We start from the raw sequence: 18357 nt of genomic DNA on the forward strand, positions 1-18357 counted from the left end.
GAACTCTGCATTCAAATGAGTATATCTTTCCTTTTCTCTTTTGCCTTTTGCTTATTTTCTTTTGCAGCTATTTGTAAGGCCTCCTCAGACAACCATTTTGCCTTTTTGAATTTCTTTTTCTTGGGGATGGTCTTGATCACTGCCTCTTGTACACTGTCATGAACCTCTATCCATAGTTCTTCAGGCACTTTGTCTGTGAGATCTAATCCCTTGAATCTATTTGTCACTTTCACTGAATAATCGTAAGGGATTTGATTTAGGTCATACCTGAATGGTCTAGTGGTTTTCCCTACTTTCTTCAATTTAAGTCTGAATTTGGCAATAAGGAGTTCATGACCTGAGTCAGTCAGTTCCCAGTCTTATTTTTGCTGACTCTATAGAGTTTCTTCATTTTTGACTGCAAAGAATATATTCAATCTGATTTCAGTATTGACCATCTGGTGATGTTGATGTGTAGAGTCCTCTCGTGTTGTTGGAAGAGGGTGTTTGCTATGACCAGTGCATTCTCTTGGCAAAACTCTATTAGCATTTGGCTTGCTTCGTTCTGTACTTCTAAGCCAAATTTCCATGTTACTCCAGGTATCTCTTGACTTCCTACATTCACATTCCAGTTCCCTATAATGAAAAGGGTATCTTTTTTGCGTGTTAATTCTAGAAGGTCTTGTAGATTTTCATAGAACCATTCAACTTCAGCTTCTTCAGCATTACTGGTTGGGGCATATTCTTGGATTACTGTGATATTGAATGGTATGCCTTGGAAACGAACAGAGATCATTCTGTTGTTTTTGAGATTGCATCCAAGTACTGCATTTCGGACTCTCTTGTTGACTGTGATGGCTACTCTATTTCTTCTAAGGGATTCTTGCCCAGAGTAGGAGATATAATGGTCATCTGAGTTAAATTCACCCATTCCAGTTAATTTCAGTTCACTGATTCCTAAAATGCGTATGTTCACTCTTGCCATCTCCTGTTTGACCATTTCCAATTTGCCTTGATTCATGGACCTAACATTCGAGGTTCCTATGCAATATTGTTCTTTACAGTATTAGGCTTTACTTCTATCGCCAGTCACATCCACAACTGGATGCACTCATCTCAAATGCTAGCAAAATAATGCTCAAAATTCTTCAAGCCAGATCTCAACAGTACATGAACCGTGAACTTCCAGATGTTCCAGCTAGATTTAGAAAAGGCAGAGGAACAAGAGATCAAATTGCCAACATCTATTGGATCATTGAAAAAGCAAGAGAGTTCCAGAAACACATCTTCAGTTCAGTTCAGTTCAGTCGCTCAGTCGTGTCCGACTCTTTGCAACCACATGAATCTAAGCACGCCAGGCTTCCCTGTCCATCACCAACTCCCAGATTTCACCCAAACACATCCACTTCTGCTTTATTGACTATGCCAAAGCCTTTGACCATGTGAACCACAACAAACCGTGGAAAATTCTTCAAGAGATGGGAATGCCAGACCACTTGACCTGTTTCCTGAGAAATCTGTATGCAGGTCAAGAAGCAACAGTTAGGACTGGACATGGAACAACAGACTGGTTCCAAATATGGAAAGGAGTACATCAAGGCTGTATATTGTCACCCTGCTTATTTAACTTATATGCAGAGTACATCATGTGAAATGCCAGACTGCATAAAGCCCAAGCTGGAATCAAGATTGCCAAGAGAAATATGAATAACCTTTGTCACTAAATTCCAATAAATTATTAATTGATAATAAGTATTGAAGGACAGTATTGAAGAATCGCCAGGAGAAATATCAATAACCTCAGATATGCAGATGACACCACCCTTATGGCAGAAAGTGAAGAAGAACTAAAGAGTCTCTTGATGAGAGTGGCAGAGGAGTGAAAAAGTTGGCATAAAACTCAATATTCAGAAAACTAAGATCATGGCATCTGGCCCCATCATTTCACGGAAAATTGATGGGAAATAATGGACAGAGGCGAGAGACTTTATATTTTTTGGCTCTAAAATCACTGCAGATGCTGACTGTCGCAAAGAAATTAAAAGATGCTTGCTCCTTGGAAAAAAAGCTATGACCAACCTAGACAGCATATTAAAAAGCAGAGACATTACTTTGCCAACACAAGTCTGTCTAGTCAAAGCTATGGGTTTTCCAGTAGTCATGTATGGATATGAAAGTTGGACTATAAAGAAAGCTGAGTGCTGAAGAATTGATGCCTCTGAACTGAGGTGTTGGAGAACACTCTTGAGAGTCCCTTAGACTGCAAGGATCCAACCAGTCCATCCTAAAGGAAATCAGTCCTGAATATTCATTGGTAGGACTGATGCTGAAACTGAAACTCCAATACTTTGGCCACCTGATGCCAAGAATGACTCATTTGAAAAGAACCTTATGCTGGGAAAGATTGAAAGTGGGAGGAGAAGGGGAGTACAGAGGATGAGATGGTTAGAAGGCATCACCGACTCGATGGACACGAGTTTAAACAAGCTCCAGGAGTTGGTGATGGGCAGGGAAGCCTGGAATGTTGCAGTCCATGGGGTCACAAAGAGTTGGTCATGACTGAGCAACTGAACTGAACTGAGCAGAGGTTACTTTGAAAAAAAGAATTTTATTGATAACTAATTTTGAGAGACCAATAGTATCTACTTACAAGGGTTAGATACATATGGAATCTCACATTTGCTCATAAACAAAAAAAAGGAATAATACATCCCTAAAATAGATAAGACTGATAAAACTAGATAAGGTTGTTTCTATTCTAGTTTTACTTGCCAAAATAACTATGTTATGATAGTCCTGCCACATTTCACCTGGCTAGAAAAGTGCCTCATTGATAAGGGTGATCAATAAACCCACCGAAAGTACCATAAATTGGGGTGTTAGTTTTAATTTTTCCATGATAAAGATTTCAAACGCTTAAGTTTATAAAACAACAAAAATAACAAATACATATAAACATATGTCCAACTGTTCTATTAATCTAGTGGAAACTAACCTGACTTATCTCTTTGTTTTAGTGTTTTCCACCATTCCAGTCACAAATTCAAGTACAGTAGTCATAGATTGCTGCTGTTGCTAAGTCACTTCAGTCATGTCCAACTCTGTGCGACCCCAGAGACGGCAGCCCACCAGGCTCCCCGGTCCCTGGGATTCTCCAGGCAAGAACACTAGAGTGGGTTGCCATTTCCTTCTCCAATGCATGAAAGTGAAAAGTGAAAGTGAAGTTGCTCAGTCATAGCCGACTCTTAGCGACCCCATGGACTGCAGCCTACCAGGGTCCTCCGTCCATGGGATTTTCCAGGCAGGAGTACTGGAATGGGGTGCCATTGCCTTCTCCAGTCATAGATTATGCTCTTGCAATTTTGCCCCTTTAATCACTACTGGGTTTTTTCCCAGTCTTCTCAAGGGCTTTTAAATGTGTCTGACACCTGCTTGTTACTTTTGGCTTTTACAATTCATATCCAGCTTTTATAAATTCCAAAATGTCTAGGGAAGGCAAGTTAACCCAAGTGTTAACTATGGTTAAATGTTATGGAATAAGCTCATAAAAACCCAAACTCACATGAGGTAGAATTACATATAGAAATGTGAGTAAAGGATCTTGAAAATTAATAAAAAGTATAGCACTAGCCCACAAAAAAGGCCACTTTGGGAAGGTACTTCAAAGAGTTTGAAAACTGGCATTAGGTACTAGGCAAGAAATGCCTGGATTAGTAAAAAAACCTAAAAAAGTGACAGCGGCTGGCAAGGAAGGAAATAGAATCCAAACTGTTTTCTCAAAAATTATAACACAAACCTTCCCCACAATTCATTCATTCAAGAAAAGAAAAGGACACATTTCTTTAGAACTTAACAATGTGGGCACCATGCTGACTACAATTCAGCTAGCTATAGTGTGCCTACGCACACACCCTGGCCCCAGAAAAGTCCCTTATATTATTATCGATCACTCTCAACGCTGTCAATCTTCTTTACTGACTACTGTACAGCATCTTAAACGTGAGGTCTCAATTTCCATTTTTTCATCCCTAGAAATGACCATTCTCTTGAGCTACAAGGAGTAGTAGAAGTAGTAGTGTTAGTTGCTCAGTTATGTCTGACTCTTGGCAACCCCATGGACTGCAGCCCGTCAGGTTTCTCTGCCCATGGAGTTTTCCAGGCAAGAATACTGGAGTGGACTGTCATTCCCTTGTCCAGAGGCTCTTCCCCACCTTGATTGAACCAGGGTCTCCTGCATTCCAGGCTGATTCTTTACCGTTTGAGCTACAGGGAAGCCCCCTTCAGCTACAAATTTGTGTTCAACACCCTTTTAGACATCTCTGTCACCCTGTTCTAAAGGCATTTCAAACTCCACAAGTCTAAATCCCAAATGGGTACCTGCTTTCCCACCTCGAATCTACTTTTCCTCCTCATCCGCTAACTCTTCCTAGAGTTAGTGTAGTTTTAATGACCTGCCAGTCATTAAAAGTAAAATTTTAATCACCTTTAACTTCTTTCTCATTTCTCACATACAATTAATCATCAAGATTCAAAATGCTAATCATTTTGCTACCTCATTTGTTTATTCTCACTGAATTATGAGTTTTGGTAGGTAGTAAGAAGCCCTTCTAACTACTTCATTTACCATGTACAGTGCCTGACACACAGAAGGTGCTTAATATATATTTGAATTGTTGCTACAAAAGTAAAATATTTACAAACAGCTTAAGTGTTATAGACATGAATTAAATTTCATTCAAAAGAGATTTAAAAGAAGTAAAAAATAATTCAATCTCTCTCAACTGAAATCCACAGGTAAAAAATTAAACTAATACAATAACAAAGTTTTCTATTAAATATTCTAGTCCTCTTTCCTGGAAATGTAAAAACATTCTTTTCTTTTATATTTCTCTAGGTCTTTTTGGATTCCAAATACTAAAGGTTTTATTTCTTGTATATATATTGTCATTTTTCTTTTTACTTTTAGCCAAATGTTATAGAATACTTTCATGTCAAGACATCAATTTGATACAAACTCAACTAAAAAAAATAACTTATTAACATATATGGTTTTAATATAATTTCAGCTTTAACATGGCAGCATATATAGTGCACAAATAACACTAAATTTAAGCAAATTCAATCTAACTCCTACATAACTCTGTGATTCTGACCATGGCAGAGTAACTATTCTATCTGTCCTAAGAAAAATAGAGAACTATTAGTTATTCCCTAATAGCATTAAACATTACTAAAACTAAGTATATGTCTTTAACTCTGATGTCAGTAACTGTCAACTTAAAGAGTATGGGGCACATAAGACAACACTATTTGGAGACATAATGGAGATTTTAAATTAAAAAAAAAAAAAAACAAAAACTCTAACAGAAGTTAAAGAAGAAACAAATGGTTTCAGACTCTAGATGAACACAAATAGCAATAAAAACCTGTAGAAAGAGAATAAAGACTTAGGGTCCACAAAAGGCATGGAACTGGACATAGTTACTGGTGAGACTCTAAATTAGAATCTGCACCCAAGGTAAAAGAAAAAATGTAACTAAAACACTAAAGGCAAGTATTCTTTATAATGCTGGTCTGGGTCTGGGGCCAGAACCAACATACTTTTAATGGCTTCAACGGAGAACTCAAACAGCCAAGCTCATAGCAGCCCCAAACGCAGTTTTCTTCAGCCAACCTCCTAAGGGCTTTTCTCAGTAACTTTCCGCTAATTTGGAGAACATGAACAGGAGAGTGATGAACAGGTCTCCTCCAAAGGCCTCACCCAAGGAACTGACAATCTCCCCATGATTCTTTTCTTTCTCTGCATTCCACCCGTCATGTATAGCGCAATACAGAAATCTGAGCTGGCCTTTTAAACTTCAGCTATACTCAGTCAGGTCATAATATGGCTCAATCTGTGATACTGACCTTAATACTTAAATAAATTCACAGATTTTTCTTTTTCTTTTGGTTAAGTTTAAGGTTTACAGAAGTCTTCTCTGATGGCTCAGTGGTAAAGAATCTGCCTGCAATGCAGGAGACATGGGTTTGATCCCTGGGTCGAGAAGATCCCCTGGAGGAGAAAATGGCACTCCAGTATTCTTGCCTGGAAAATCCTTTGGACAGAGGATCCTGTCGGGCTACAGTCCATGGGGCAGCAAAGAATCAGACATGACTGAGCACTCATCCGAGGTTTACAGAAGAATTGAGCATACAGTACCAAGACTTTCCATATATTCACTCCTACCCCAATACATACTGTTTCTCCTATTCTTATTATATATTATTAATATGGTATATTTGTTACAACCAGTGAAAGAATAATGATATATTACTATTAATTGAAGTCCACAGTTTATTCAGAGTTCCTCAATTTCTACCTAACGTCCTTTTCTGTTCCAGGATCTCACCCAGGAAACCAAAACAGTATATTTCGCTCTCCTGTCTTCTTGGGCTCCTCCTGGCTGTGACAGTTTCTCAGACTTTCCCTATTTTTGATGACCCTGACAGTTTCAGGGGCTTCCCTCATAGCTCAGTTGGCAAAGAATCTGCCTGCAATGCAGGAGACCCGGGTTCAGTCCCTGGGTTGGGAAGATCTCCTGGAGAAGGAAATGGCAACCCACTCCAGTATTCTTGCCTGGAGAATTCCATGGACAGAGGAGCCTGGCAGGCTACAGCCCATGGGGTCGAAAGAGTTGGATGCAACTCAGTTTCAGGAGTAGTGGTCAGGTATTTTACAGAATTAATGTCCTTCAATTTGGGTTTGCCTGCTGTTTTTCTCATAGGTAAACATGGGTTATGAGTGTTTGGGAGGAAGACGTTGGGAATAAAGTACCATTCTCATCACATCATACATACAAGGGTACATACTAACAACATGACTAATCCTAATGATGTTAACCATGATCATCTGGCTGAGGCAGGTTTCTCCACTACCAAGTAACTCTTCATTTCCCTCCTTTCCACATTGAATCCTCAGTAAGGAAGTCATAACTATATGCAGGAGTTAAGTAGTTAGGCCCTCTAAAACTTCTTCATTTATGGCTTTAATATAATTCTCTCCAAAGGCCTATACAGATGAAAAAACTAAGTCTTAGAGAACTTGTTAAGGCTATAGACCTAAAAAGTGCTAGTATTAGAAACTGAACCAAAGCTATCTGAATCCCAGCTTCATGCTCTTTTCATTGTAACACACTCAATTTCAAGGGCACAAATTATATACTAATGAGTAAATTTCAAGCTCTACATTATTCAACCTGTAGTCTTTGCTCCTGAACTTCCATTTAATTTATCAGATTCCTGTTTCTTTGGCAGTGCTTACCCTTTCTTATCAATTCAACCAACTTCCACTCCAAAGCTATGCTATTTTCCTCAGTTTTCTGTGCCCTTGAGAAGCAAAATTATTTTTTAAACTAGGTCCCAGAAATGTCTTTCCATGTCTCTGAACCTGCCCTATAGAAACTGCCTGAACTATCTTTTCTAGTAACTTGGTGTAATTAATGAAAAAGAGTACTGGACACTAGTTTTATTTAAAAAAAAAAAAAAAGGAAGATTATACTATACAGTAGTTCAGAGCTTAGACTCTGGAGTCAGAAAGTCCTGAGATCAAATTTTGGTTCTATCACCATTCCTTTGACTTGGAAAAGTCAGTTCACGTTCTTAAACATCATTATCCTTATTTGTCATCCTAGAAACTAAACTTAAAGCATTCTGTATATAAAAGAGGTATCTATGCAGTTTTTCATGTAGTATCTGTAAAATAAAAGCTCTATGATTTATAGACTAGCCTACATGATTTTTTAAAAAATGCTTAAAAATGGACATGGAATTTATACATTTCAGATTAACTTGTACCTTTGGTAACAGAATAGTAGGGCATCTAGTTAAATGGACAATAGTAATTATTCTGAATTGTGCACTGATTTCAATAAAATACAGGGTTGTGGGTTTTTTTTGTTTTCCTGAAAATGGGACATATTTTGGACAATTCCTCTATGAGAGATGTATCAGAAAAAAATTTCCTCCAAAACTCAAGGATATACTAGGTTCATTATATTCTTGTACTTGACAATACTGTTCATAAAGGACTTGCCGAAAATCCCTGTCAGAGGCCTAACCCCCCTTCTTCCAGAATCAGTAACAGTTCTTCATAAAGTGAAATAGCCCAGCTATTCAAGGGTAATTAATCTATTGTAGCACTCCAGACAAAAAGCAAGAGAGAAGCGGAGAGGAAATTTCAACTGGAAAATATTTTGACGTAATTGACCCAGATGACAAACTAAACTTAAGCATATGTCAAGTGCTACAGTCAGTACAAAAACACATAGAGATGCCAAAGAATATTAAAAGCCCACACAAGCCAAGGTGAAGACTTAACTCTGAGTAGAATATAAATCTTGTAATCACTGTTTAGAAAAGATGCACAGGGGGAGCTAAAGGGTTCTTTCATAAACTAACAAAGAAACATTTAAAGTTTTAAAACTCTTTATCTTGTAAATTAAAGGTAATCACCATTGCAAAAAGTGTTAGGGAATTTATTCTTTCCCATATATCCAAAACACTTAGGTCTCCCAATACCAGTATCTATTTTTTTCTGGTCACTTTCAAAACGTGTAAGATTTGTCATTGAAATAAGTTCAAATTTAATTATAATATTTAAATCCCATAGAAAACAAATATCTATGTTGAAAACGACAACTTTTTCACAGGAAAATAAAACTTGCAAGAATACAACATGAATCCCTAACTTCTTTAACTTGATTTCCTCACACATAAACTATATGATACAGCTATTTTGTGCATGCTAAGTCACTTCAGTTGTGTTCAACTCTGTGCGACCCTGTAGACTGTATCCCGCCAGGCTCCTCTGTCCATGGGGATTCTCCAGGCAAGAACACTGGAGTGGGTTGCCCTGTCCTCCTCCAGTGGATCTTCCTGACCCAGGGATCCAATCCACACCTCTTATGTCTCCTGCACTGGCAGGCAGGTTCTCTACCACTAGCGCCACCTGGGAAGCCCATAGCTACTTTAACTCTTCTCATAAATTAATCAAACCAAGATGAAAGAACTAATGAAAATGCATAGAAAAGCAAATTATTTTTGTGTTCTTAATTTTTTTCTTTTGTAATTTTTAAACAGATAGGAAAATCTCAAAGAACAGTAAATGAACATCCATTGTTCATTAACTATATCCTCCACCCAGATTCAAAAATTAATACCTTCAAAGTACACGAAATTGTATAATGAATAAAACTCCACATTAAATAAAAATTAGTTAGGTAGGATATGTAACCCTTCCTAAGAAAATACAAACTCGACTTATGAAGAAAATTTCTTAACGTCATGTATCTTTTGTGTATGTGACCTAAAAGAATTAAATACTTAATGAAAGGCATTTATAAGTTAACACATGGTTATTTTATATGAACAGTGTCCAAGATAAACCTTACAAAAAATCTTTTTACTATTTTCTCACCATGAAAAAGACCAAAGTGAAACTATAAAGTTATGAAAGGTTTCATAGTCAAAAATTGTAATAAATAGATTTCTAAGTAATTCTAGGGTATGCCAGAAAGCAGTCCTGGTAGCAACTGTTATCTTCAATCACAAAAGAGTGAGATACTAATTTGTAAGGAAATATACATGCTTTTTCTTCCTTGATATTCAAGTGTAAATAACTGTGAGCTAAGTCCTCATTAAATAAGTTTCAGGTATCCAGTACACAGGAAAAATTCAAAGATTATGACTATACAGTTGTGGAAGGTAAGCACAGAGAAATGAAGATGACAGGGGAAAAAAAAAAAGGAGGAAATGCCAGTAAAATGGCCATGTTCATTACCACAAGATAAGAGAACAAGGACTAAAGAGAAATCAAGATGTCTCTGGAAATTTCAAAATCACTCATTATTCCAACATTTAAAACTGCAACCCTTAAAACTGTGGTTGTGAGTTATAACTAATCATAGTGAAAATGGTGCCCTCCCCAAATCCATATCCAATATCTTCCACAAGATAAAAAAAAAACAGGCAAACACTAGTGACTGTAATGATACTGATTCTTAAAAAGAAAACAGCCTAAATATATCTAAATAACATTCACAAAAAGTACAGCTGATCCTTGAAAAATGAGGGGGTGAGGGCTCTGATCCTCCATGCAATCTAATTATAACTTAGTATAACTCCATATACACAGTTCCCCCATATCTGCCAATTCAATCCACTGTAGATAATGTAATATCATAGTATTTACTTAAAAAAAAAAAAAAACTTGTGTATAAATGGAACCACACAGTTCAAACTTAGGTTGTTCAAGAATCAACAGTAAAGTATTAATAAAAGACTGACCTTCTGAAATGTTTATACTAAAATAATTGCGAAACTGCCAATGATTTCAATGTTTTAAGACATAAAACATTTTATTATGAAAAAAATTCCCTGACAACATCAAAATAAATTATCATGGGCCTTTTTTCTAAATGACTTTGATGACTAACATATTTAAATATGTATTTCTGTGATAAAGTCTACAGAGATGAATTTAAGACTTTATATACATACGTGTGTGTGTGTGTGTGTGCGTGTATACATACCCTGGAGGAGGTTTTAAGACATAAAACATTTTATTATGAAAAAATTCCCTGACAACATCAAAATAAATTATCATGTGCCTTTTTTTCTAAATGACTTTGATGGTTAACATATTTAAATATGTATTTCTGTGATAAAGTCTACAGAGATGAATTTAAGGCTTTATATACATACGTGTGTGTGTGTGTGTGTGTGTATACATACCCTGAAGGAGGGCATGGCAATCCACTCCAGTATTCTTGACTGGGAAATCCCATGGACAGAGAAGCATGGCAGGCTAGAGTCCATGGGGTTGCACAGTCGGATACAACTGAAGCAACTTAGCATGCAGTGACGAACAATATGTGTGTGTATGTTTCAGAATATAAACAATGTATATATACCTTCTGACTAGAAAACTATTTATTAAAAATTTATTTTTTCCATATAAAGTATCTGAGTTCTTTTAAAATAATATGTTTATAAATATTAAATTTATTAAATTCATATTTAAGTCGTGGTTCAGCAGCAGTGATTAGTACAATTTAAAAATGTAGAAAAAAAAGAAAATTGTTTTCTATTACATATGGGTGAGTGTAAGTAATACTGAAAATCAAGAAATGAAACCATGATTTGCTGATTATAGGCACTAATTTATTTATCTCTCATCTCCCTATATTACATTGCCATTAACCTCAAAAAAAAAAAAAATTCAACTACTCCTTAAGATGGCTTTCCATGCTCTCCTAAGGGTAGGAATCGGGGTGGGGGGGGGGGGGTGAGCTGCTAGAAGACAGAGTAACAATTTAATAAACTTAAACCCTACCTTTATAGCCAGGAAATTCAGTCCACTCTCATTGGCCAAAGCCTTTGCGATCATTGTTTTAGAGCATCCAGGTGGCCCATACAAAAGAACTCCTTTGGGTGGCTGAATACCCATTTGGGTAAAAGACTCAGGATGTTTCAAGGGCCATTCCACAGCCTGTTTCAGTTTCAGCTTGACATTTTCCAGTCCTCCTATATCTGACCACGATACCTGCAAAACAAACAAAAAATTTAAAACATATGTATACAAGAAAGGAAACAGAACTATTTAAAAATCAATAATTCCCTTAAAAAATTCTCAACAAGATTAAGAACTAGGAGTTTATAAAATGTGAGCTGCGTATTATAGAAATACTAAAGAAAACCAAAATGTTACTGCTTGCAAGTCTTACTTGTATAAGTAACTGTTTAAACGACTGAATATACTGTTAAGTCTATATTCTATTCTACATGCCTTTAAAAACTAGCTTTCATCTGTTTGAAAATAGTTTGAATCAGTGATTCAAGGTCAAATCTACATATATAATTACTTATATTTCTTTTCTTGAAAGCAAAATTACTTTCAAATACACTTCTGTAGGTCCTTATGGAACATATAATCTTTTCTGCCTTTGGTATATTAATAAGAATCCTCAAAATTTTGTTCTTCCCAAAATGTTCCCCAAACAAGAGAGCTCTTTATATTTATTTACTTAATAAATATGCATTACATATCATATAAAGTGCACAGGAAATATACGAGACATAAATCCAGATCCTAAAGAACTTAACAAATATCAGTAACACACACATAAATAACCATAGTACAATGCAAAGTATACTAACCACAATGACAAAGAAAGAGAAAAATCCTTTGGTCGTTCCCAGGAAGAAAAGATTATTCCCAGCTGGAAGGTAAATCTGAAAGCCAACTCCTGAAGCATGGATGAGATCCATAAATATGAAAATAGGGAAATGGTTAGATAGAAGACAAAAAATTATGAAAGGCTCAGAAGGAAACATGAAGAACATGAAAGAAAAAAAACACTTGAGAGGGAAATCAAAAAAGAAGAGAAAAGAAAAGAAAGTTCTTCTTTCTAAAAAAAGAAAAGCAACTTCAAGCCATCTAGTGGAGAACCTTGAAGACTAGATGGAGCTCAAGAATCTCTTTATTCATAAGAATTCTTTGAAGGTTTTTAATCTAGAAAGCAATATGCTTTGATCTGTGCTTCAGAAAGACTTCTCTGACAAGATTCACTGGAGAGGAGAGTGTCTTCAGAGAGAACAATTAAAGATCTATCACAAACATTCTTTAAAAAAAAAAAAGTAAAGCAAAAATTAAAGTTGCTCAGGCCTGTACAATTCTTTGTGCATGGACTATACAGTCCATGGAATTCTCCAGGCCAGAATACAAAAGTGGGTTGCCTTGGCCTTCTCCAGGGGATCTTTCCAACCCAGGGATCAAATCCAGGTCTCCCTCACTGCAGAGCCACCAGGAAAGCCCAAGAATAATGGAGTGGGTAGCCTGTCCCTTCTACAGGGGAACTTCCTGACCAGGAATTAAACCAGGGTCTCCTGCATCGCAGGCAGATTCTTTACCAGCTGAGTGACCAGGGAAGCACCCTCAGTTCAGTTCAGTTCAGTTCAGTCGCTCAGTCATGTCTGACTCTTCGTGACCCCATGAATAGCAGCACGCCAGGCCTCCCTGTCCATCACCAGCTCCCGGAGTTCACCCAGACTCACGTCCATCGAGTCAGTGATGCCATCCAGCCATCTCATCCTCTGTCTCCCCTTCTCCTCCTGCCCCCAATCCCTCCCAGCATCAGAGTCTTTTCCAATGAGTCAACTCTTCGCAGAAGGTGGCCAAAGTATTGGAGTTTCAGCTTCAGCATCATTCCCTCCAAAGAAATCCCAGGGCTGATCTCCTTCAGAATGGACTGGTTGGATCTCCTTGCAGTCCAAGGGACTCTCAAGAGTCTTCTCCAACACCACAGTTCAAAAGCATCAATTCTATGGCACTCAGCCTTCTTCACAGTCCAACTCTCACATCCATACATGACCACTGGAAAAACCATAGCCTTGACTAGACGGACCTTTGTTGACAAAGCAATGTCTCTGCTTTTGAATATGCTATCTAGGTTGGTCATAACTTTCCTTCCAAGGAGTAAGCGTCTTTTAATTTCATGGCTGCAGTCACCATCTGCAGTGATTTTAGAGCCCCCAAAAAATAAAGTCTGACACTGTTTCCACTGTTTCCCCATCTATTTCCCATGAAGTGATGGGACCAGATGCCATGATCTTTGTTTTCTGAATGTTGAGCTTTAAGCCAACTTTTTCACTCTCCACTTTCACTTTCATCAAGAGGCTTTTGAGTTCCTCTTCACTTTCTGCCATAAGGGTGGTGTCATCTGCATATCTGAGGTTACTGATATTTCTCCCGGCGATCTTGATTCCAGCTTGTGTTTCTTCCAGTCCAGCGTTTCTCATGATGTACTCTAAGTTGCTTCAGTCGTGTCCGACTCTGTGTGACCCCATAAACGGCAGCCCACTGGGATTACCCCCATCCCTGGGATTCACCAGGCAAGAACACCAGAGTGGGTTGCCATTTCCTCCTCCAACGCATGGAAGTGAAAAGTGAAAGTGAAGTCACTCAGTTGTGTCCGACTCTTAGCGATCCCATGGACCGCAGCCCACCAGGCTCCTCCGTCCATGGGATTTTCCAGGCAAGAGTACTGGAGTGGGTTGCCATTGCCTTCTCCCATGATGTACTCTGCATATAAGTTAAATAAGCAGGGTGATAATATACAGCCTTGATGTATTCCTTTTCCTATTTGGAACCAGTCTGTTGTTCCATGTCCAGTTCTAACTGTTGCTTCCTGACCTGCATACAGATTTCTCAAGAGGCAGGTCAGGTGGTCTGGTATTCCCATCTCTTTTCAGAATTTTCCACAGTTTATCGTGATCCACACAGTCAAAGGCTTTGGCATAGTCAATAAAGCAGAAGTAGATGTTTTTCTGGAACTCTCTTGCTTTTTCAATGATCCAGTGAATGTTGGCAATTTGATCTCTGGTTCCTCTGCCTTTTCTAAAACCAGCTTGAACATCTGGAAGTTCACGGTTCACATATTGCTGAAGCCTGGCTTGAAGAATTTTGAGCATTACTCTACTAGCATGTGAGATGAGTGCAATTGTGCGGTAGTTTGAGCATTCTTTGGCATTGCCTTTCTTTGGGATTGGAATGAAAACTGACCTTTTCCAGTCCTGTGGCCACTGCTGAGTTTTCCAAATTTGCTGGCATATTGAGTGCAGCACTTTCACAGCATCATCTTTCAGGATTTGAAATAGCTCAACTGGAATGCCATCACCTCCACTAGCTTTATTCATAGTGATGCTTTCTAAGGCCCACTTGACTTCACATTCCAGGATGTCTGGCTCTAGGTCAGTGATCACACCATCGTGATTATCTGGGTAATGAAGATCTTTTTTGTACAGTTCTTCTGTGTATTCTTGCCACCTCTTCTTAATATCTTCTGCTTCTGTTAGGTCCATACCATTTCTGTCCTTTATTGAGCCCATCTTTGCATGAAATGTTCCCTTGGTATCTCTAATTTTCTTGAAGAGATCTCTAGTCTTTCCCATTCTGTTGTTTTCCTCTATTTCTTTGCATTGATCACTGAGGAAGGCTTTCTTATCTCTTCTTGCTATTCTTTGGAACTCTGCATTCAGATGCTTATATCTTTCCTTTTCTCCTTTGCTTTTCGCTTCTCTTCATTTCACGGCTATTTGTAAGGCCTCCCCAGATAGCCATTTTGCTTTTTTGCATTTCTTTTCCATGGGGATGGTCTTGATCCCTGTCTCCTGTGCAATGTCACGGACCTCAGTCCATAGTTCATCAGGCACTCTATCTATCAGATCTAGGCCCTTAAATCTATTTCTCACTTCCACTGTATAATCATAAGGGATTTGATTTAGGTCATACCTGAATGGTCTAGTGGTTTTCCCTACTTTCTTCAATTTAAGTCTGAATTTGGCAATAAGGAGTTCATGGTCTGAGCCACAGTCAGCTCCTGGTCTTGTTCTTGTTGACTGTATAGAGCTTCTCCATCTTTGGCTGCAAAGAATATAATCAATCTGATTTCGGTGTTGACCATCTAGCGATGTCCATGTGTAGAGTCTTCTCTTGTGTCGTTGGAAGAGGGTGTTTGCTATGACCAATGCATTTTCTTGGCAAAACTCTATTAGTCTTTGCCCTGCTTCATTCTGTATTCCAAGGCCAAATTTGCCTGTTACTCCGGGTGTTTCTTGACTTCCTACTTTTGCATTCCAGTGCCCTATAATGAAAAGAACATCTTTTTTCGGTGTTAGTTCTAAAAGGTTTTGCGGAGGCTGCAGCTGCGACCGGCGCACTAAGCGTGGCGGCGGCGGCTGCGACCGGGGGCTAAGCGTGGCTGAGAGGAGCTACCCTACGTCCGAGGTCAGGGGCAGAAGCCAGGAGGACCCCATGCCCGAATGGCGGCAGCCAAGAGGAGATGCCCCACGTCCGAGGTCAGGGGCAGCGGCCGAGAGTGCCAGGCTGCGACGGCCCAGGGACGGCCAAGAAGAGCTACCCAAGTCCAAGGTCAGGGGCGACTGACCGAGAGGAGCTACCCCACATCCGAGGTCAGGGGCAGCGGTCGAGAGGAGATACCCCGCGAACAAGGTCAGGGACAGCGGTCAAGAGGAGCTACCCCAAGCCCCCATGCCCGAGGCAGGGAGCGGCAGCAGGGAGGAGCTATCCTACGCCTGAGGCCAGGGGCGGTGGCCGGGAGGACCAACCCCACGCCTGAGGCCAGGGGCAGCGGCGGGAGGACCAACCCCATGTCCAAGGAGCAGTGGCTGCACAGGCGCAGGAGGGCCTAGAGGAGCTATCCCACGTTGAAGGTCAGGAAGGGCGGTAGTGAGGAGATACCCCTCATCCAAGGTAAGGAGCAGCTGCGCTTTTCTGCAGCAGCCGTGAAGAGATACCCCATGCCCAAGGTAAGAGAAACCCAAGTAAGATGATAGGTGTTGCAAGAGGGCATCAGAGGGCAGACACACTGAAAGCATACTCACAAAACTAGTCAATCTAATCACACTAGGACCACAGCCTTGTCTAACTCAATGAAACTAAGCCATGCCTGTGGGGCCACCCAAGACGGGCGGGTCATGATGGAGAGATCTGACAGAATGTGGTCCACTGGAGAAGGGAATGGCAAACCACTTCAGTATTCTTGCCTTGAGAACCCCATGAACAGTATGAAAAGGGAAGCACCCTACCCTCCACCAAAAAAAGGCAAGCCTGAACTACAGTAATCACATGGAGATGATGAAGACACACCAGAAAAATACTGCAGGTCTACAGCTGAGGATTATGAAGGCAGTGGAAGAAAGAAGGAGAATGTGAAGCTAAAGATTTCAAGATGGATTGGTAAGAATATAGACCACAGTAAAAATGATTGGTAGGAGAGAAAGTAAGAGTTTTGGGGGGATATACAGAGTTGCATATATTAACAATTGAATACACGTCACACATGGAGTCGAATATGTGTCACAAATGGAACTCTGGAAAGATAATAGGGTTGAAATGTTGGATTTCAGAGTTATCCTCATACAAGCAATAGAAACCATGAGATCAACTAAAATTGCCAACCATGAGATCAACTAAAATTGCCAACCATGAGAAGAGAGATGTGAGTAAAAGGAAGGTTGATGGATGCTACCTACATTGAAGAGGAAAGAGGAAAAGAAAGAGGAAGAAAAGTCAGAAAACAAGTAATCTATTGATACAAACACAAAAAAGAGATAGGTTTTGTTTGTTACTATCAGGTAAAGATTATTTTTTCCAAATAAATTTGCATTTTTTTGGGGGGGGGATTCTGTTGTTTTTGTTTTTTGTACACAGAACCAGGATAATTCTGTATTATCGACCATAACACTGAGATAAGATTTAACTACTTGTTTTCTAAATTGCTTTCTTGGGATTTATTTCAAGAAGTGAGATTACTAGATTAAAAGGCATGAACATTTTAGGTCTCTTAATACCTAATGTCATTAACAATTCAATGGACATGAGTTTAAGCAAACTCCGGGAGATAGTGAAGGACAGGGAAGCCTGGTGTGCTGCAGTCCATGGGGTCTCTAAGAGTTGGACACGACTGCACGACTGAACAAGAAAAACAATCTTAACGCCAGTTTGCTATTGCAACCAGTTCATCCATTTTAAAGGCATGAGGAATATGTGTATATTTCCCTGAAGCATCATCAGCCTTAGGTTTTACTTTGTCCTTGTTTTTCCTAACTGATTTCTGATTTCACCAATTAATAAAATTAAAATTAAACCTAAGATTAGTGCACATGATCTTAACTACCTTAAAAACATGTAGCTATCATCATTAGGATCCAAGTGACTGTTTATCACAGATGGCAACTATTATTTGTGTAGCCAAAGCCTGCTATAGGCAGGAATACAGCAGAGTTGTTACTCTGATGGGTAGTTGTTGGTATCAGATATTAAACCCCTGAAGCACCTCCATGAAACACACATGGAAATCACCAAAATAAAAGATAAGGAAATCCATAGCATAAAAATAATCTCTTTAGTTACGGATCAGAGAATAGAAGCAAACAGTGTCAGCTGGACCAAAAGCTGGAGAAGGCTTGTTTCTCAAGAAAAACTAAGATGCTCTTACCAGAAAACTGAATGTTCACTGGAAATGCAATAGGCCAAAACACCAAGGCCGCTGCATGGCCTAGTAGTCTATACTGAAGTGCTGGTCCATTGCCCTGAGGTAAAACAAAGCCATCCCCTTCCTATCTCCTGATGTTTGGGGTCTCTTGCTTCACCAGTTGTCTCTCTCTATTCCTGCTTTAATTATATTATTAAAAAAAAATTATTTATTTAAATTGGAGCATAATTACTTTACAATACTGTGATGGCCTCTGCCATACATCAACATGAATCTGTATTTTTTCCTCAGTCTACAAATATTTCCCATTTCTCCCTATGCTTCA

General features: G+C 39.0%; 1 protein-coding gene across 23 annotated transcripts in view; it reads right to left on the reverse strand.

Annotated features, from left to right (window-relative positions):
- The window catches only part of AFG2A (AFG2 AAA ATPase homolog A), a 335445-nt gene that overhangs the window by 243668 nt on the left and 73420 nt on the right, over positions 1–18357 (reverse strand). For all 23 annotated transcript variants that reach the window (XR_008703573.1, XR_008703574.1, XR_008703575.1 and 20 more), the window contains exon 11: positions 11351–11560. Coding sequence is in view for 20 of the 23 variants with exons in the window: in XM_055550547.1 (XP_055406522.1) it covers positions 11351–11560 (210 nt within the window). In the remaining 3 variants the exon portion in view is untranslated. The remainder of the gene's footprint in view (positions 1–11350; positions 11561–18357) is intronic.

This window comes from Bubalus kerabau, chromosome 16 (assembly GCF_029407905.1).
Source record: "Bubalus kerabau isolate K-KA32 ecotype Philippines breed swamp buffalo chromosome 16, PCC_UOA_SB_1v2, whole genome shotgun sequence".
In the NCBI taxonomy this organism is placed as follows: domain Eukaryota; kingdom Metazoa; phylum Chordata; class Mammalia; order Artiodactyla; family Bovidae; genus Bubalus; species Bubalus kerabau.